The following is a 21648-nucleotide window of genomic DNA, read 5'->3' on the forward strand; positions in this document are numbered from 1 at the left end:
GAAAACTGGGGGGGGGCTGGGCCGCATGGGCCCCCGCAGTAGCTATGGTCCTGGTCTGGCCTGTGTCAGGCTGAGAGATTAAGAAAATGGATTCGAGGACTAATTCATGACGCTCGAACTGGGTTTGTCCCAGAAACGATATATGAAAGATAATATCAGATCTCTGCTGAATGCAATTGAATATTCAAGGAGAAAAAGAGGGGGGGAAATAGCATTTGTCTCTCTAAATGGAGAGAAAGCGCCTTAGATGACGTGTCCCGGTTATTTTGTAACGAAAGTATTACAAAATAGGAATTGTGGGACTGAATCCTTGAACTGGATGCAAAGTATGTATATAGACCAGCCAGTCAAGAGTTTTAATAAACAATCCTCTAATGGGGAAAATCGAGACAGCCAAAGGAATTCGACAGGGTCGTCCAATTTCACCGCTATTATTTATTCTGGCAAGGGAAATATTGGCTACAAGAAAGTGTCTGAACAAAGAACCCAACAACAATTTAAACACGTGCAGCTGCTGGTGTGACCTTGGGTCAGTCACAGGTTCTCTCAGAGCTGTTCTCTCGTGGGTAGTTCTCAGGAGAGCTCTCTCAGCCCCCCCTACCTCACAGGGTGTCTGTTGCGGGGAGGGGAAGGAGTTTGTGAGCCGCTCAGAGACACCTTTGGGTAGTGAAGGGCCATGGGGTATAAATCCAATCTCCTCTTCTTCTTCCAACCTCAAGGCAGGGATTCCAGGACTAACGCATGACGATCAAACTGGGTAGTAAAGGGTGAGGTATAAATCCAATCTCTTCCTCTTCTAATGGTGGCAAAAATGTACAGCTGAGTCCTACATATTTTTACTTGGAGGTCTATTCCATAAATCCTACTCATGTTTAAGAGTAGCATAGTGTGAAATCAATGTAATGTTTACAGTTGCCAACTTCCAGGTACTGCCTGGAGATCTCCCAGAATTACTCCAAGCTTTTAAGGCATCCTGTTTGCCCTCTACTGGACTTTCCCTGGCTCTGCAGGTGACAGTATTCCAGCTCTATAGACCTGCGGTCTTCTGCAGCTACCAAAAGCTACCTGTATATTCCAATGCAGGCTCCCCAGCTAGAGACTTGCTATAGGAGGGGTTTCAATACCTCAATTTGCATATGCAAATAAGCCTCCTCCTGCCTCTGAGCGCTCTCTTGGCTTGATTTCTAAGCCCCGCCCCCGGGGCTAGGTCACGCCCCTACGGCGTCCTAGAAGAGCCTCTCTCTTTAGAAAGAGAAAACAAGGCTCGAGTGAACCTTAACGTCCGGTAAGGAATTGAAGCCGCAACCAACGTCCCACCCTTTGCAGTGAGGGTGGAAAAGCCAATCGGTTGGGAACCGGACGTGTTCTAAAACCTTGGCCTCTTTCTTCCTCTATGACGCTGCCCGTCGAAAAGCCGCCAAGGAGGCAAGATACCATAGAGATGACAGGGGTAGAGTGGCCTCCGTTAGCGGAAGTTGAGTTGAAAGGTGGCTCTCTTCTGACGTCATCGCAGTAAGCCGGAAGCTGGCGCGTTTGAACGCATGCGCGGCGGTGCTCGGTGCGGGCGGGGGGTGCGGAGGCCGGCGCGATGCTCCGACTGGCGGTTCCGCGGCTGGGTCCCAAGAGAGTGGCTTTATCACCTGTCTTTTGTGTATCTTGAACAACCTGGCAGGGAGGGTGCTGGATTGAGTGTGGTTGCCAACCTCCTGGTGGAGCCAGGAGACCTCCTGTTTTTACAGCTGATCTGTGTGAAAGAGCCGCATGCGGCTCCCAAGCCACAGTTTGGCCACCCCTGCCAGGCTGGCGTTCACAACCCACCTGCAAGGTAGGCTAGGCTGCATGAGAAGAAGAAGAGATTGGATTTATACCCCGCCCTTAACTACCCAAGGGAGTCTCAGAGTGGCTTACCATCTCCTCTCCCTCCCCACAACAGACACCCTGGGAGGCAGGTGGGGCCGAGAGAGCTCTTGACAGGAACGGCTCTTTTTTCAAAGACAGCTCTTATCAGAACTACGGCTTGCCCAAGGTCATCCAGCCATGTGCAAGTGGAGGAGTGGGGAATCAAATGAGCAGCCCCAGAGCTTCGGGAGTGTTTTCACTGTGCACGGACTAGTTGTTTGATTTTTGTATACCTGATTCTGCTGGTCTTTGTCTGTAATAAATGAAATGGATTCAGAACCTAAAAAGGTTAGTCGAGAATAGAAGAGGGCCAACTCTAAAAATCTAATTATGAAACATACAAAAATATACATATATTAAACACAAATTCAAATAACAAGGGCCCATTCATACCTCATATACAAATGTAAAAACATACAAAGGCTGATGAAATAGACCTAACGGGTTTCGGCCTCCACAGGCCTTCCTCAGAGGTCTAATGCAAATAGAACATGTTGGCTAATATGTAAAATTATATACAATCATACATATATAAAATATGAAATAAAGACCAGAAAACAATTGTTCCAAAGTTTAACCACTAGACAAAGAAGAGAAATACAGAAATACAAATGAGACCTCCAGTGTAATCACATGTCCAGTAGTACTTCTCTCTGGTCAACTATATATTCTCCTGAGATTGTATAGCCAAATGTTCCCAATGAAATGTTCCTTAAGTTAAAAGCTAATATGTAAAATTATATACAACTTTAATGCCAGCAGCTCACAAAGTAGAAAGTTTTGCTCACAAGACTCCACAGCTTAGAGGGAGCATTGCAGCCAGTGTTCCCTCTAAGATGAGTTAGTGTGAGCTAGCTCAGTTTTTTAGCCTCCAGCTCATAGGTTTTTATCTTTGCTCAGGAAGGAGGGCTCCAGAGCAAAATAATTTATGCAATAGCCAAATCACTCGCTCTCAACTTTAATGCCAGTGGCTCACAAAGGAGACTTTTTCCTCACAGGACTCCACAGCTTAGAGGGAGCATTGGTCTGGAGATCAATCATAAATAATTCTTGGAGGTCTCCAGGCCCCATCTGTAGGCTGGCAACCCTAGCCCGGTTCTTGTAATCCTTCTGGCAGTAACTTGTGTGTTTCTGTGTTGTGTCTGAATGGGGGAGGAGGGAGAGAAAGTGGAAAAGGGTGTGCATGGAAGTGTAATTGCCCCCCGGCCCCAACAGAGTCCTACACCAGCCTCAGTGTAGTGGAAAATGTCACAGGTCTGGAAACATTAGGGTCCAAACCAGTTAGGATTACTGAGGTCCTATTAAACCTGCAGGTGGATGGAGAAGTATCAACGGTTCTTGTCCTCAACAGAAGTGCAGGACAAAATTCTTGTCCTCAACAGAAGTGCAGGACAAAGATTCTTTTCACTTTTCTTTATTGATCCATTGTAAAAGTTTAAATAGAACCATTTTACTCTTTGAATATTTCAGGGGGGGAAAACACCTTTTGCCGTGTAAACATTGACATATACACCTTAGAATTGACCTACAAAACAAAATAAACACTTAATCTGATGTCTTTTGCTGGTAAATAAAATGTAAACATTACATATTTACAAATCTACAATCATTCAGTTGTGAAAGTGCTCTTTTGCAAATGAAGTGTTCATTCTGAACTGTCAACGAGTATTTATTTTCCAGAAATAAGTTCTCTCATAGAACCTCAACAACTGTACCTCCTATTTTATAGTATATATATATATATATACACACATACAGATTTACAAGTGATGAATATCTATTTCTGTCTTTGGGGTAAAGTATTTCTGACTGAAATACAAAAAGTGATCCACTTAATAAAGACTCATGTGTACAAAGAACAAACCTAACATTGCAGGGCATTATGAACACTCTCTGTGACAATTCTCTTCCAACTTAAAATAGGTGTCTTTTCCTCTGTTGATACCATGACACAAACAGACAAAAGGCATTGTGTGCATTACTGTGGAAACGCAGAATTGTTTCAAAGTATTTGGACAAATCACTATTCTACATCGAAGGGAAAAGATTTCAAAACTGTCTTTCAGTAATGAATTTAAATCAGAAAATCAATAAACCATTTGTAAAGTGAATGTGATATCTGGAAATTAATCACTTTGTCTCTGTGATTTTGGGGAATAGTCTTTGTCCTGCAAAATGAAATCTGATTTTATAATCACGGTTTATTACGGTAATTTAAATTGGTTAGGGTCCGTCCCCCCCAGAATACTTCAGCTATGATTGCACATTATCTGCCTCAAAAAGAGAAGAAAACCTTTACAAGATTTCTGTCCATTATTCTAAACCAGGGGTCCCCAACCTTTTAGAGTCTGTGGGCACTTTTGGAATCCTTGACGCAGCACGGTGGGTGCAGCCAGAAAATGATTTCCACAATAAGTTTACAATCTCCTTTCTCTTCCCCTCCCCACAACAGACACCCTGTGAGGTAGGAGGGGCTGAGAGAGCTCTTTCAAGGACTGCTCCTGAGAGAACAGCTCTGAGAGAGCGCGTGACTGACCCAAGGTCACACCAGCAGCTGCATGTGGAGGAGGAGTGGGGAATCAAACCCGGTTCTCCCAGATTATAGTCCGCGCTCCGAACCACTACACCAAACTGGCTCTGTTGCGACTGCTGCTAAGGGATGGCGCTGGCTGTTAGGTAGAGGACTGGATCTGAACGGGAAGACGGAAGAGCCAGAAGGGAAGGCCACAGACTGGACACCACCACACACATGTGCAAATTAAATGGAAGAGGGGAGGGGAGAGAGAAGTGCGCCGCCCGGAGCTCACTGGGGAAGGAGGAAAATGGACAGAGAACATTTTTGCATCCACCAGTTCCTGGCATTTCTAAACCTCTGCCTAGGAATAATAAAAAGAAGTCATTGTGCTGTCTGGAAATAAACAAAACAAAAATCTCTAATACATCTTCCACAGAGTGTATCTTACCGGTAGGTTATATGTCTATTTTACCGTAACTGCTATAGCAACGACTTTGCTATCTTCTGTTTTGAAACTTTGAACCCACAAATTTCATACACTGTTTTCTGTTTTACATAGAAATGTTATACCTCTCCTGCTCCCGAGCCTCTAGCTTTGGGATTCAAAGAACCATACAATGGCTTGTCAGAGTCCAAGGGCACTGGAGGTGTGTGTGTGTGTTTGGGGGAAAAGCCGGCATTACCCTCCCCCCAGGGCAACACTCCACTGACACTGCAGAGGCTTTCCAAAGCAGACTGTAATACCTGCGGCCCAAAAACGTACCTGGGCAAACAAATGCCCTTGGGCATGCTTAGAAGTCTGCCTGGATCCTGGCCTTTGCAATGGATTGCCCATGAATGCAGTGGGACCTCGACAGAGAACGACCGCAGTTTCCACACAGAATCCTTCAAAGTGCCAAACAACCATTAAAGCTTCATACAAGTTTGCTAGACCTGTCAGCCAAAATTATGTTCACGGTGGGGGTTTTTGGTGGATGCCCAATAGGTAATCTAGAACTGCACTGAAATTTCTATGCTGCTTAAAAAAAAAAAGGACTTCCTGCTAAAAAGATCAGTTGTTATAAACAGCAATATTCCGAGAGAGGACAAAAGTATTGCTTCTGCAACAGGATCACTTAATTCATTATAACAGTTTTTAAAAGTTAAAAAAATACGAACTCACTATAAATAATTTAAAATCTGCTATTATACAACTCTGGTTTGCGCTCGGTAACACTTTGACCGCTCAGTGTAAACAGTTTTGCAAAGCCGATTTCGTCCGTGCAAAGACTAGTGCACAGTTTTGGTCCGTTTCTGCCTCGGCTTTCTTCAGTGGACTGTTCAGTTTTCTCCACTAAGTGGCTTGTAGACGACATCAAGGTGGAGAGAGAGAGCCATCTTTGGCTTGCTATTCATCAGTCGCTCTGCTATTATTCTGTTCCCCCTGCAACCCAGAAATCCCGATGCCCCAAGAGGTGGGGGGGGAAAGGGGGTCCCTTTTTAAATGGAGAAAGTGAAGAACATTTGAGAAGTATTTTGTTTCCAAACACACGGACCCTGCAGCAATCCTTTCTTTTCAGAGGTATGGCTCCCCAAAAATCTTCCGACATTCCACCACTCCCGTACTCGGAGGTCTGTCGCAGTGGTTGGTATTTTTGACCTGATTTGCTGTAAGACGATCATACGCCGTTTTGTATTCTCTGTCAAAAGCATCTGCAGGAATTGGAAAAAGAAAGCCCTACAGTTATAAGAGTTATAAGAAAGCCATGCTGTAAAGTGAACATACAAGTGACTCTTATGGAGTTTACTAATCCAACGTGCCAATATATATCTGTGGAATTTGTGGCCCTTGAAAAACAGAGAAGCCAAGTTAAAGCTACCTTTCCTCCTTGCTACATTGTGAGTAGCTATTTACAAGCCTCATTTCAGTTAAGAGACATTACTTGGCTTAAATGCCTGCCCTTCATCTTAATAACGGTTGTAGAATCAGCTACACGTTACCAACGTTCTTTACAACTTCTGAACCGGCTGTTTGCAGCAACCACTTTTATAAACAGAGAACACAACAGACGGCTTACCTATATCAATGTTATCCCTTCCAAGAGCCACAAGAGAGAGAAATAATATTTCTCTATACAGACTCCTAAGAAAGATACAATTAGAAAGTGTTATTTGTTAGTTCTTCTAAACCAGGTCCTACATTAGCTCTAGGTAGTGCATTTTAGGTAACCTGGACATTCTTCTCCGATGCACTCAAAAAGTAGTGATCTTCCACAATCGGGTCATTTCCTGCAGGAGCGCACAGCAGCGGAGCTCCGGCAGTAAAGAGCCCAGGGGGCGGGCACCTGCAACAAGCCCCACCCCCTGCTCCCAGCAGCCCTCAGTCAGAGCAAGAAGCAGCCAGGTAGGTTGCAGAGCTCCCCCGGCCCAAAACAGTCCAGTGGCACCTTTAAGACCAAGTTTTATTCAGGTACAAGCTCTCCCTCCTCTGTGAGGACAGATTTGCACGTCCCCCCCCCATAGCTAGCAATCCAGAACAGTCCAGTGGAGCCTGAGCTTTGGGTGTTGCCTTCTGACACACTTCTGGTTGTGTCAGGAGGTGTGGCATATGCAAATAAGTTATGCTAATGAGTTATGCTAATGAGCTCCTGCACCTCTTTTTCTCAGAAATGACCCCTGTCCACAATACTTTTGTAATAACAATTGTTGCTTTCCTAAACAAGATGATCATAGGTGCTGAACACTGGCAATGCTGTTAGAGGTCGAATTAAGCTCCAGGGGTTCAGTGAACGATATGGAAGAGCTTAATGCTACAGCACTCAGAAGTTAAGGGAGCATGGATCTGACAAGACCCCAGGGCGGGAGACCATGAGAGTCCCATGCAAGGGCAGGATAAAATGATAATGAATACACATATGCTTAAAAGGTGGTAGCTTTGGGGGACAGAGACCGGCTCTTTTTGTTCGGCTTAGGATTGGTGCTTTTTTTTTTGTAAAAGAAAAAAAGAGCTGCCAGGACTCACAGATAAGGTTGCAGTGATTTCCACCAACTGAGAGCCAGTGTGGTGTAGCGGTTAAGAGTGGCAGACTCTACTCCGGAGAGCCAGTAGAAAAGAGCAAGGGTCCAGGAGCACCTTAAAGACTAACAAAATATGTGGCTGGGTAGGAGCTTCCGCTCACTTCTTCAGAATTCTCCTAGGGTGCTACTGGACTCCTGCTCTTTTCTAGTACTACGGGCAGACGGACCCACGGCTACCCATCTTGATCTTTCTCCGGAGAACTGGGCTCGACTCCCCACTCCTCCTCCACATGAAGCCTGCCGGGTGACCTTGGGCTAGCTGTGGTTCTCTCAGGCCTCTCTCAGCCCCACTGATCTCACAAGGGGCCTGTTGTGGGAAGACGAAGGGAAGGCAATTGTAAGCCGCTCTGAGACGCCGTAGGGCAGAGAAAAACAGGGAATGAAAACCATCTCTTCTTCCTTCATTCCCTCCTCCGGACTTGGGAGAGCCCCTCCTAAAAGAAGGCGGTACTGCGTACCAGTGAATACCACCCCTTGCCCCCCCCCGCTTACACTACTGGATAAAAGCGCTACATAGATGGATGGCATAAAAATAAATAACCACTGGGGGGCAGAAGAGCTGGATTCGAGTCCGGAGGCACTTTAAAAGACCATCCAGATTTCCAGGGTAGGAACTCTGGAGAGTCAACGCTCCCTTCGTCAGACGGCTCCGACTCTTGAAAGCTTCTACCCTGGAAATCTTGCGGGTCTTTAAGGTGCTACTGAACTCTGACTCTTCTAAAAAGGTAAAGGTTCCCTTGCTCGAAAGACAGTCGAATCCGACTCTAGGGTTGCGGTGCTCATCTCCGTTTCAAAGCCGAAGAGCCAGTGCTGTCCGAAGACATTTCCGTGGTCATGTGGCCGGCATGACTAGACACCAAGGCGCACGGAACGCTGTTCCCTTCCCACCAAAGTGGTACCTATTTATCTACCTGCAATTTCTTGCTTTCGAACTGCTAGGTTGGCAGGAGCTGGAACTAGAGATGGGAGCTCACTCCGTCACGCGGCACTCGGGTCTCGAACTGCTGAACTACTGACCTTCCACAACCTGCAGTTCAGCATCTTAACCACTTGAGCCACTGCAGCTGACTCTTCTACGGCAGACTAAAACGGCAACCCACCTAAAACTGGGGGGGGGGGATTCTTAATTCTAAGGCAGAATAGAGGTAAGAATCTGATGGAACAAATAATGAGTTAGGTGGGGTGCTGAATGCATGCTATAAATTCAACCCATCAGCACACACACACACACCCCATGAAACTGCAGCAGCTTTCCTGGGCAAAACTGAGGGCTGCTGCTCTGTACGGTGGACTGAATGCCTTTCTCGCCATAACAACATGGGTTTTGCCTACTCTTTTTGACTGCATCGGGTTCTAGATTAAATGAAGCCTGAATTCTCCACAGAAGCTAAAATGACTGAACTAAGGCTATTGTATTACGAGGAGACTCGCGGGAAAAGACAATCATGCTAGGAAACACTGAAGGCAGCAGGGAAGGAGGGAGACCAGACATGAGATGGGCGGACTCAATCGAGGAAACCACAAAGGCCCTCCCTTTGCAAGACCTGAGCAAAGCTGTTGACGAGGGGACATTTCGGAGGTAATTGATTCATAGGGTTGCTATAAGTCAGGAGAAGGAGAAGGAGAAAGGAGAAGAAGAACAGGAGGAGGAGATTGGATTTATACCCTGCCCTTCACAACCTGAAGGAGTCTCAGAGCGGCTTACAAACTCCCTTCCCCTCCCCGCAACCGACACCCCGTGAGGTACGTGGGGCTGAGAGAGCTCTTTCGAGGACTGCTCTTGAGAGAACAGCTCTGAGAGTGCTTGTAACTGATCCAAGGTCACACCAGCAGCTGCATGTGGAGGACTGGGGAATCAAACCCGGTTCTCCCAGATTAGAGTCTGCCGCTCCTAACCACTATAGCAAACTAGCAGCATGTAACACACAAACACATCCCTACCTTTGCCTTTTAATCTGCGGGCATTTGTTCAGTCTGTCTAGGATCTGACTCATTGGGCCATAGACGTCATTCATCTTAATGCTCTTCACCATGCTCCTTAAAAGCTCGTGGCTAAACGAACTGTCCTCGTTCTGCAGCAAGCGAACCATGGGGTAATTCTGAGCTGCGGAAATGGGAAAAACATAAAGAAAAATATTTAAGGTTGCAACAAAACCACCACAACAAAAGCCCCAGAGGAAAAAAATTATAACAGCTAAAGGGTACAAATAAGGATACCTTTCAAACTGGTTCTAAATCAAATTGAGTAGATGTCAGGAAAGGACAGAATTGGAATAAAGGGTTACAAAAAAGAAAGCGCTTCCAGCCACACAAGGAGAGCTCTGGCCACTAGCATATTAGGAGAAACCAAAGGGTTATTAGTAGCCAAGGCTGAAATAGGTCTCGGTTTCACTGAGATGCCTTCCATGAGCCCCCGCACAAACTCTGCAATCACCAGCATGACTGCGATGATTTATCTTGGAAAAATAAAATAAGACAAACGTTTACAAATTACGCAGACAGGATAGAAAATAAATTTTTGCCCAGGTATGTTGCAAGCTAAGAAACTACAGTATAAGACACACACACACACAAAAAGAGGACTGACAACACAAAAAATGGTTAAAAAAAAATTAGCCTTAGCAAGATTGAGCGTTAACACTCACTCTCAAACACAAGAGTGTGGTTTTGACCTGCAAGACAAAGAGAGTGGTGTGATCAATACTCCCACTTTGAGATGTGGAAACTGAGGGGGGCAGGGTGGTGGGGAGGAGAAGAATTATTTCTAAAAAGCAGGCTATTTCCAGATGTGTGATGCAAACAACTTACTCTGAGCATTCCACAGAATATAAAGAGGGTGGCCTGGATCTCTGTGCAGCTTCATGTTGTCCCACAACACCTGAATGAGAACATATTTGCTGTCCTCTGAGATACAATTTCGGGGAATCTGAGCAGGAAGACACAAAAGACAGGTCTGCAAATGTGCACCTAGGAAATGCGAGCAGCCGACGCGAGCCCCAACGGGCGCCGTACCCAGTCCGGAAACTCAGTTTTTCCACACCTTTGAATTTTTATTACAATGCTCGGAGGGCAGGATCAATCCCGGCAGATTGCTGGGTAAGTCCAGGCGTCTGAAATACCACACGAGATTCCAGAAGATGATGGGATGGTGGTCGACAAAGTCCGCCATTGTGATCACATGATCCCCTTCGTTCTCGAACAAACTTTCAAGCTCCTTCCATACGACGAGAGGGCTCAGGTAAGGAACCGTGATGGGCTCCGGGCTAGGGAAGCGCCACTCCAGCCCCAAAGGGTCCTGTGGCTCAAACAGGGAGGAAAAAATTAAAAATAAACACTTAAGAACACCAGAAGAGCCCTGCTGGATCAGACCAACGGTTCATCTATTCCAGTGGCCTGTCCCACACCACGGCCAACCAGTTCAACCAAAGGGCCAACAACAGGGCAGGGAGCAGAAGTGTCAAACTCATTTATTACAAGGGGCGGATCTGATGTAAATGTCACTTTGTCGAGCTAGGCCATATGTGGCAATTAAAGGTAATGCCAGATACTGGAGATATGAAGTTTATAAAGGAGACAATATTAGTTTTTACTCAAAATACGAACATGCTTAAAACATTGACATTCCTACAGTATTTCCTACAGTATCTCCTTGTTGCCACCCTCCTGCATCCACTGCCCATTACTCATTAGCACTAGGACGTAAGAACATCAGAGAAGCCAGTGTTGGATCAGGCCAGTGGCCCATCCAGTCCACCACTCTGTGTCACACAGGGGCCAGAAACACCAGGGGCCATCAGGAGGTCCAGCAGTGGGGCCAGGACACTAGAAGCCCTCCCACTGTTGACCCCCCCCCTCTTCCCAAGCACCAAGAAGACAGAGCATCACCTGCCCCAGCCTGAGAGTCCGTATCCATACCTTGCGGCTAATAGCCACTGATGGACCTCTGCTCCGTATGCTTATCTTAGATCTTATCTAAGATCTCCCGGAATTAGAACTGATCTCCAGACTACAGAGATCAGTTCCCCCTGGAGGAAATGGCTACTTTGGAGGGTGGACTCTATGGCATTGTGCCGCACTGAGGCCCCCACTTTCCCCAAACTCCACGGTCCCCAAGTTCCACCCCCAAATCTTCAGGAATTCCCCTAACCCAGAGCCGGCAACTCTCCATGCTGGGGAGACCGAGGGTATTCGGCTAAGAAGAGCTGTCCTTGGGAGAGTAAGCGACTGCTTATTCATCCTTCCTGTGGAGTCACAGGGGGACTGTCTGCAGTCTTTGTGGGGACGGATCCAAGGGGCCTTAAAGATTAAGAGCATAAGAACATGTTGGATCAGGCCAATGTTGAGTCAAGCCAACGGCCCATCCTGTCCAACACTCTGAGTCACACAGTGGCCAGAAATACCAGGGAGCCAAGGAAACAAGACAAAACTGGGGCCAATATAGAACCAATAATACACTCTGAACCATGAGTAGTATGCTAGATACAATTGCTTTATACTAGATAGTTACTATAAAGTATACAAAATTTCCCCAAATATTTACAACAATAAGAAAACAATAGAATATCAGTGGCTGCCAACAGCCCCAAATTTTGTCGATCAGGGACACAGCTGTAATGATCTTAAATTTCTAGTGCTTGAAACCTTCAACACCTATAAATACAGTAAGGTGGATGTTATAAAAGCCTTAGAAAGATGTGAGGCTTTCTGGATACATAAACTACAAACACAATATCCTAAGGGATTAAACCTAGCTATAGACTATACATGTTTTTTATAAATGATATCTCTGTTATACATCATTTAAGATACATATGATATACATGAAATAGTAAAACATACAGACTTTAAGCCCATATTGCTGGGCTCTTTAATAGGAACTTGCAGGTGGTGTCACTTAGGATATATATGGTAAACATGTAACAGTTGAACAGAGAGACCTTTGGCTAAGAAGCTTAGTCTATCAAGGACAGGTCCCATAGGAGATATGGTCCAAGGTGGGTACTAAGTAGAATAGCCTTACTTAACTTAACATCATACAATTAACTATATAACTGTACTAAACCTTAATACTTCTATCTTGTAGGAAATAAGGGCTAGTCCCTATATTAAAGGTAGCAACTCTAGAGGAGTATCTTAAAAACCAAGAAAATACACATATTAAGAAAACTTATATACAACAACAGGTAGTATACCTTCACCTTAATCCTTATTGTGGGTTTGACAACTGTGTTAAATGCTTATTGTGGATTTGTCAACTGTGTTAAGTGCCATGCTCAATTCTGCTTGAAATGTATTGTTATGTATTGTTATGGATTTTATCTTACAGTTAAGCTGCTTATGAGGAAGTCACTAGACGAAACCAAGTGTAAGCCGGCTGCTTCGTCAAGCTCCAGTAGCTTTCAGCTCATTAAGCCTTCTACTTTTTTGACTGCCAACAGTAACTGTTTAGGAATTCCACTGTTATTTTGGGGCTGTTGGCAGCCACTGATATTCTATTGTTTTCTTATTGTTGTAAATATTTGGGGAAATTTTGTATACTTTATAGTAACTATCTAGTATAAAGCAATTGTATCTAGCATACTACTCATGGTTCAGAGTGTATTATTGGTTCTATATTGGCCCCAGTTTTGTCTTGTTTCCTTGGCTGTGTGATTACTGGGAGGTCTGTTTTGTTTGGATTTGGCTACAGAAATACCAGGGGCCATCAGGAGGTCCAGCAGTGGGGCCAGGACACTAGAAGCCCTCCCACTGTTGCCCCACTTCCCAAGCACCAAGAATACAGAGCATCACTTGCCCAAGACTGAGGGTTCCTATAAGAACACAAGAGAAGTCAATGTTGGATCAGGCCAATGGCCCATCCAGTCCAACACTCTGTGTCACACAGTGGCCAGAAATACCAGGTGCCATCAGGAGGTCCAGCAGTGGGGCCAGGACATTAGAAGCCCTCCTACTGTTGCCCCCACCCCCAGGCACCAAGAATACAGAGCATCCCTTGCCCCAGACTGAGAGTTCCTGTCTATACCTTGTGGCTAATACCCACTGATGGAACTCTGCTCCATATCCAGTTCCCTCTTGAAGCCGCCCATGCTTGTAGCCGCCACCACCTCCCGTGGCAGTGAATTCCATGTGTTCATCCCTCTTTGGGTGAAGAAGGACTTCCTTTTATCTGTTCTAACCCGACCACTCAGCAATTTCATGGAGTGCCCACAAGGAGTTCTTGTTATTGTGAGAAAGGGAGAAAAGTACTTCTTTCTCCACCTGCTCTATCCCATGCGTGATCTTGTAAACAGTATACAGGGACGAAATGCATATAGCCTCTGTCATCTAGTAATAAAGGTAATCAGTTGCACATGGGCCAGGTAAGAGTCCTAGACAGGCTGGTTCCGGCCTGCAGGTCGTATGTTTGACACCCCCGGCATAGAGACTGAGGTCTTTCTTCTGTATTGCCTCCTGGAATGACCAGCGGTTTGCATGGGGTAATGTTTCCTTCTGGGATTGTGACGTGTCCCAAAGTGCGACCCACCAGGAGATTCCCTCCTTTAGCTAGTTTCTGAGCAAGACTATTTCCACCCACTGCAAAAAGGCAGTCCTTGCCTAGCAGAAGTGACGGTTGTTATGAAAATCATAACCAGGGGTCATTTCCTACAGGAGCGGAGCTCCGGCAGTAAAGAGCCCAGGGGGCGGGCACATGCAACAAGCCCCGCCCCCTGCTCCCAGCAGCCCTCAGTCAGAGCAAGAAGCAGCCAGGTAAGCTGCAGAGGCCCCCCGGTCCAAAACAGTCCAGTGGCACCTTTAAGACCAAGTTTTATTCAGGTACAAGCTCTCCCTCCTCTGCGAGGACAAATCTGCGCGTCCCCCCCCCAATAGCTAGCAATCCAAAACAGTCCAGTGGAGCCTGATGTCAGGGGGTGTGGCATATGCAAATACATTATGCTAATGAGCTCCTGCACATCTTTTTCTACGAAATGACCCCAGATCGTAACCAACACAGAAGAACCGGCTACTCACCGCCGTGCCCTGCAGTGTGGTCGGCAGGCTCCCAGTGGGAATGATGTGGCTGTGCCTGCAGCTCTCCTTGTCCTCCGCCTCCAGGGGGCCACAGGCACCGATGCTTCTCGACAGGGGGGGACTGAGGTGCTCGCTCCTGGCGGCGGCCCCCTGTTTTCTTCCAGAAGGGATCTGAATGCTCCTGGCGCAGGCGGTGTCAGGCTGTTTTGAGTTGCTGAAAATAACAGCACACTAACTTTATTCTGTCTGTTTATTTGGCAGGCGTATAACATGCAAGGTCCTAGGCAGGGAGGAAACGAACGGTAGTCTAACAATTTAAGCAGAAATGGGCACTGCGGCTCTTCCTCCTGTGTCCGAGCCATTCCTCTTACGCTCCCCCCCCCAGGCACCCACTTCCCCAAAGACTTACCAACTCTGAGCTTAGGTTACCACCATACTGATCAAAACGTTAACACTGGGATTCCGAGTTAGATAATAGAAACAAAGAAATAATCTCACTGCTCCTCGCCACAGCTCGCCTAACAATAGCGTCTTGCTGGAAATCTTCTTTGCCGCCAACACTAGCAATTTGGCATGAAAAGGTTTGGGATCAATTCGTGATGGCAAAAATTACAGAGAAAATGCATAAGACACAGGTTTCCCAGGCAATCAACTCCAAATTTGAGTCAATTTGGTTCCCAATATTCTCTTATCTCACCTCGCATGATATCTTACCTGCAAACTTACATTATCACAAATGGCTAACGTTATAAGACAGTATTACTAAGGTTTGCCAAGTAGAGACGAGATTCGTAATCTTTACCCCATTAACCCCATGAAATAATACATTTATGTCTTTTTAGAAGGTCCTTCTGTTAAAATGTGACGATTTGTAATATCTACTGATTTAGTTTATAACTGTTATTGAGTTGCATTCTCAGGAAGTTGTATCTTTGTTATTGGTGAAAGCATGGCTTAATTTACTTTGGATGCAATAATAAAAACTTTAAAAAAAAACCAAAAAAACGTTAACAATAACAATCTTATTGGCATGGCAAGAAAAGATGTGGGACCAGTTCTTAATGGCTAAAGTCACAGATTCACTAAATAGAGCAAACGACAGGAATGTTCCAACATACTCCAAATTTGTTCGGCTATGGGCACCGGTTCTAGAGTACATGGCAACGAATGAAATATTACCAGCAAGGCAAATATATCACAAATGGTTACACTTATAGGCTACCCACATGAGAAGAAGAAGAAGAATAAGAGATTGGATTTATAGCCCGCCCTTCACTACCCAAAGGAGTCTCAGAACGGCTTACAAACGCCTTCCCCTTCCCCTCCCCACAACAGACACCCTGTGAGGCAGGTGGGGCTGAGAGAGCTCTTGATAGAAACGGCTCTTTTTCAAGGACAGCTCTTGTCACAACTACGGCTTGCCCAAGGTCATCCAGCCAGGTGCAAGTAGAGGAGTGGGGAATCAAACCCGGTTCTCCCAGATTAGAGTCAGCGCACTTAACCACTACACCAAACTGGCTCTCTACAAACTACACCAAACATAGAGGAAAAAAACAGAATAAACAGACGAAAACACTGCACACCCATGAGTTAACCCAAAGGAATAGCCCCTCCCAACTGACAAATTTAAATACTTTATGTTACATAGTTACTACCCTGTTTCCCCGAAAATAAGACCTACCCAAAAAATAAGCCCTAGCAGGATTTCTATGCATTTGTGGTATATGCCCTAGTGTGTCTTCTTGAGAAAAAATAAATATAAGACAGTGTCTTATTTTCGGGGAAACACGGTAGTTAGATAGAACATGGTTTACGGCTAAGTCTTGTTGTGCTGTAATTACTGTTTTGCTTCTGTTGCACACTGTAAAGTTGTTAAAACCAATAATTTTTTTTTAAAAAAACTTTAATAATAACCATTTAACAACAGAGATATTGTGGTTTTATAATGTGTCTCCAAGGGGAGGGGGTATGGTTCAGTAGCAGCAGAGCATCTGCTTGCCATGCAGAAGGTCCCAGGTTCAATCCCCGGCATCTCTAGTTAAGGATCAGGTAGCTGGCGATGTGGACGATGTCCACCTGAAACCCTGGAAAGCCGCTGTCAGCCTGTGTAGACAACACTGATCTTGACAGACCAAAGGTCTGGTTCAGTATAAGGCAGCTACATTCATGGGATGTTCATTCCTTTTTTTAAAAAAAACACGACTGTTTTACATTTTTGCTGTCGCTCTTTCTGCAGAAATACTGCCATGCTGCATCAGGCAACAGCCCATACAATTCATAACATATACGGCCAGGGGCGTGCATACCTGAGGGACCGCCTTTCCCCATACGTTCCCCAGAGAGTACTGCATTCAGGATCTCAAAATCTCCTCCCCCTCCCCGGCCTTAAAGATGTTAGACTGGCCACAACCAGGGCTAGAGCCTCCTCGGCTGTGGTCCGTTTTGGTGGAATGAGCTCCTGCAGGACATCAGGGCCCTGTGCTTATCCCTAGTCCGCAGGGCCTGCAAGACGGAGCTCCTTATCCCTATTCCGCAGGGCCTGCAAGACAGAGCTCTTCCGCCAAGCGTTTTGAGTAAGATGCCATATTAAATTATTCAATGTCAGTCAGGTAAGCTAGGCCCTGTAATCCATCCTGGCTGCCTGCTCCAATGTCCGCGCCCATGCGGAGGAACAAGGCGTCTAGGAGCCAGACATCAGCCGTACAACCACTGCAGACTCCAATGCGGCCGATTAGGACAGCCTTTGCCGTCGCATATATGTAGCACCTTTGGAGTTTGTTTTTATGATATTAACTGTTTTTATTGTTTTAATGTAGAAATCAGATGGATGGATGGATGGATGGATGGATGGATGGATAGATAGATAGATAGATAGATAGATAGATAGATAGATAGATAGATAGATAGATAATTCAGCATCCTGTTTCCAGACTTGGCTTCAGGCTGGAATGTACAGTAAGATTAGACAAGTGACCTTTGTTTCAAGCAAATCCAGAAAAAAGTAATCACATGACAAAACGTGTTGTGTTTACCTGTTTGAATGCAAGCCATCCTGAGCAGATATTGAAGGATCAGAGGGGGAGGATTTTGCAGTCTGGGTTGAAAGCAGCGGCGGAAGTTGCATGTTCTCCGAAGATGGACTGGACTTCAGAAAATATCTATGACACGTGTAAACATCCATGTGATTAGAAGATTTCTCTCCCCCACCCCCAACAACTAGTACTGGGAAATACTTCAAAGCAAGAATCCAGTGGACAAACAGCCAATTACCTTCCGGGGCCACGGAGGTCCCTGATTTCAACGTTCAGAAAAGGCAAGAACAGGTTTCCGCAGAAAGGGCAGGTGGTGTTCAGGTTGGAATCGTCCGCCGACCAGCCCGCCATGATCTCTTCATCGTGGACCAGGCAGTCGCAGGTTCGACAACGTGAACAGCTCGAGATGAGGACCTGTGGGAAAGGGCTTGATTTATAACACCCTCTGCGATAATTCTGCCTTCATCGGCAAGGACAAAAATTAGTCTTGTGCAACACAGCAGCAAACAGTTTGACCGAATGCCTACAACCATTATCCCCAGTCTAAATAGTCTCCCCCCCCCATTACTTCAATCAAAGATACAAAGTTTGAGTGCAGTGGCACCTTTAAGCTTTCATACCAGAATTAAAATTTGTTGGTCTTGAGGGTGCCACTGGACTCAAACTTTGTCCTATTGCTTCAGACCAACATGGCTATCCACCTGAATCTATCTTCAATCAAAGATGTTTTCCGCATGGAGCCAAGCTTGTGTGGTTTCGTTTCCCTGCTGTTTCTGCAGCTGCTGATAAATCGCAGCCGCAATGGGGCTTCCACGTGGCAGATTTCAACGCGGTTTCCCTGTCCCCTGGCAGCCCCTTCACTCCCAAGGCTCAAAAAGCAAACGGGGTCTAGGGAACACTTTGGTGAGCTCTACAGCACCTCCTCCATGCACTGCTCTGGGGACTGCTGTTCTACAGGGAGGGAAAGGACTTCAGGCGAAAACCCCATCGAGTGCCTGAGCTCTACAGAGTCACTGCTGTGAATCACAAACTCCACGAGATGATTCTGGAAACCAAAGAGATGCATTAGTCGGTGAGGCAGGACCACCTTAACCTGTCATCTCAGGCTTCCCAAGTACTTACCGCAATCCGGTGGGGGACACATGCTCCCCGGCCGGAACATTTCTCCTTGTAACGCACCATGCCGTCGCCAGGAAATGACACTGGGCGACGCTCTGGCAATAAGGCTGAAAACTCGATGGTACCATCGAGTTTCTGGCCCCATTGCCAGAGTGTCGCCCGGCATCACTTCCTGGCGACGGCATGGTGCGGCACGTCTGTTGTCCCCGCAGGAATGATCCTGGGAAGACGTCTTCGTCCCCCGCCGAATCATGTTAAGTACTTGGGAAGCATGTGTCATCTACATCAGGTGAAGGGAAGTGCAGGACCCAGCCGTGGCTTCAACAGGCCAGTGTGGTGTATGGGTTAGAGTGTCGGACTCGGATCTGGGAGACCCAGGTTCAAAACGCCTCTGCCATGGAAGCCTGCTGGGTGGTCGTGGGCCAGTCACATAGTCTCCTCTAACCTACCTCACAGGGTTGTTGTGAGGATAAAATGGAGGTGAGAAGAAGGATGGAAGTGGCTCCGGCTCCCAACTGGGGAGAAAGCTGGGATACAAATGAAGGAAATAAATAAGAAAATAAAACAAGGGGCTTCAGTTCAAGACTGTCAGAGAACGGCTCAGTGCAGAAAGGTAAACCCAGCAGACGTCCTGTCTTGTGTAGCACGAAGCGTTGTCCTGTTGCTTCAGACCAGGGCTCTTTTTTGTAGCAGGTACTCATTTGCATATTAAGCGACACACCCCTAATGTAGCCAATCCTCCAAGAGCTTACAGTAGCCCCTGTAAGAAGAGCTCTGTAAGCTCTTGGAGGATTGGCTACATTAGGGGTGTGTGGCCTAATATGCAAAGGAGTCCCTGCTACAAAAAGAGCCCTCTGCCCACCGGAATCTACCTCTCTTCTGGATTGAGACCGACGCGGCCTGGGACAGTTTCATAATTACCACGGGGGCCGTAAAGTCCTGAGCACAGCCAGGCAAGGGAGACTCAGCACGGCTACTGGAATCAACACGGAGCTACCATCCTGGGAGTCTGCTCCCCCCCCAAAAAAAACTGAGGACCCCCCCCCTCCACCACTTCAACCAGGGTTTCAGCTGGACAGCCAGGCAGACAGTACGTCATCAAGCGCCTCCTAACCAATGCTCCCTCTAAGCTGTGGAGTCTTGTGAGCAAAACGTCTACATTGTGAGCGACTGGCATCAAAGTGGTGAGCGAGCAGTTTGGCTATGGCATAAATCAGCTTGCTCTGGAGCAATGCTCCCTCTAAGCTGTGGAGTCTTGTGAGCAAAAATTCTACTTTGTGCGCTACTGGCTTTATAGTTGTGAGCGAGCTATTTGGCTCCTGCATCAATTAGTTTGCTCTGGAGCTGTCTTTCCTGAGCTAAGACAAAAATGGGTGAGCTGGAGGCTAAAAAACTGTGAGCTAGCTCACACTCACTCAGCTTAGAGGGAACACTGCTCTGGAGCCACCCACCCTGAGCAAAAACCTGGGAGCTGGAGGCTAAAAAAAACTGTGATCTAGCTCACACTAACTCAGCTTAGAGGGAACACTGCATCCCTGCAACAGAGCGCAAGGAATGTGACAATCAAAACCAGATGCCTGTTTGCACTGGGAATCCATGCAAGGAGACAGACACATAGAGAGCCACAGCGGCTCCCAGTGATTAAGCTGCAATGAAGAAGAAGAAGAGTTGGTTTTATACCCCACTTTTCGCTACCCTAAGGAGTCTCAGAGCAGCTTACAATTGCCTTCCCTTCCTCCCACCATAACAGACACCCTGTGAGGTAGGTGGGGCTGAGAGAGCTCCTCTTGATAGAACAGCTCTGAGAGAACTTGTGACTGATCCAAGGTCACCCAGCTGGCTTCATGAGGAGGAGGAGTGGGGAATCAAACCCACTTCTCCCAGATCAGAGTCCGCCACTCTTAACCACTACACCAAAACTACCGAACTACAACGCAGTTAGATCCAAGGTATACACAGATCAGCAAGCAGCGCCCTGTTTAGTGTGCCCTCTTCCGTTCCTTCCCCCAAAGTGGCCTGGCTTTAAACCCTCGCGCTTCGTTCTCTGATCCTGACCGCTCTGCGCTTTAAGGTATTCATACACATATCTTCCAGCGTTCAGCAGGTGCTGTCAAGGACACAGCCCTGCCCCTAAAAATTAATTAGCTGCCTTGGTGGAAGGAAAAGCAGCTGTGCGGGTTCTGCTGCATGGTGGAGATCAACAAATTAGCAGCTGATGTAATCTGTTTATAGAGCCGACAAATGCATTTATGATAGATTTGCCCGCTCCCCCCCTTCTAATGGCCTGCCAGCAGGAACCGATGATTGTTCATTGGAACGGTAATGATCGGCTCCTTAGGAACAATTAGCAAGGGTTCTTCCATTAATATGAGGATTTTAGATTATTAGCCAAGAGCTTGCTCTCAGATGTATGACAGTGTCCTAAAGTGACCCCTAGGAAATTTCAAGAAAGCCACCTTTTTTGTTCTGCCCCCCTCCCCCCATTTTGAAAAAGAGGGAATCCTTACCTCCATTGCATAGTTCTGGAACATGCTTGCACTGCTTGTACTGCAGGATGACAACAGGTCCGATCTGTCTGGCAAAGGGAACTTTGAGAGAGAGCCTGGAAGACAGGACACGTGATGTTGGGGAAGCAAAGGCAAGGCTCGCAAACGAGGATTCTTCCTGGCTTCTGACAGAGTATATCCTTGGGTGGGATCCACTTGAAGCTGCCTTATACTGAATCAGACCTTTGGTCCAGCAGGATCAGTTCTATCCACTCAGACTGGCAGCGCCTTGCTACAGTTTCAGGCAGAGGCCTTTCCCATCACCTACTGCCTGGTCCTTCAACTGGAGATGCTGGGGATTGAACCTGGGACCTTCCGCATGCCAAATAGATGCTCTACCACTGAGCCACAGCCCCTCTTTGCAGCTCTCCAGGTTCTCAGGTGGAGGTCTTTCACATCACCTCCTACCTGGCTCTTTTAATTGGAGGTGCCAGGGATCGAACCCATGATCTTCTGCATGCCAAGCAGATGC

General features: G+C 46.6%; 1 protein-coding gene across 1 annotated transcript in view; it reads right to left on the bottom strand.

Annotated features, from left to right (window-relative positions):
- Positions 1 to 5623: 5623 nt before the first annotated feature.
- The window catches only part of DENND4A (DENN/MADD domain containing 4A), an 85102-nt gene continuing 69077 nt past the window's right edge, over positions 5624 to 21648 (bottom strand). The window contains exons 22-30 of the mRNA XM_015427140.1: positions 21138 to 21232; positions 17750 to 17925; positions 17512 to 17637; positions 14480 to 14693; positions 10512 to 10766; positions 10280 to 10397; positions 9413 to 9575; positions 6472 to 6536; positions 5624 to 6106 (exon numbers count right to left, since the gene is read on the bottom strand). Of these exons, the coding sequence (XP_015282626.1) occupies positions 5970 to 6106; positions 6472 to 6536; positions 9413 to 9575; positions 10280 to 10397; positions 10512 to 10766; positions 14480 to 14693; positions 17512 to 17637; positions 17750 to 17925; positions 21138 to 21232 (1349 nt within the window). The 3' untranslated portion in view covers positions 5624 to 5969. The remainder of the gene's footprint in view (positions 6107 to 6471; positions 6537 to 9412; positions 9576 to 10279; positions 10398 to 10511; positions 10767 to 14479; positions 14694 to 17511; positions 17638 to 17749; positions 17926 to 21137; positions 21233 to 21648) is intronic.

Source organism: Gekko japonicus, unplaced genomic scaffold (assembly GCF_001447785.1).
Source record: "Gekko japonicus isolate JY-2015 unplaced genomic scaffold, Gekko_japonicus_V1.1 scaffold639, whole genome shotgun sequence".
Lineage (NCBI taxonomy): Eukaryota > Metazoa > Chordata > Lepidosauria > Squamata > Gekkonidae > Gekko > Gekko japonicus.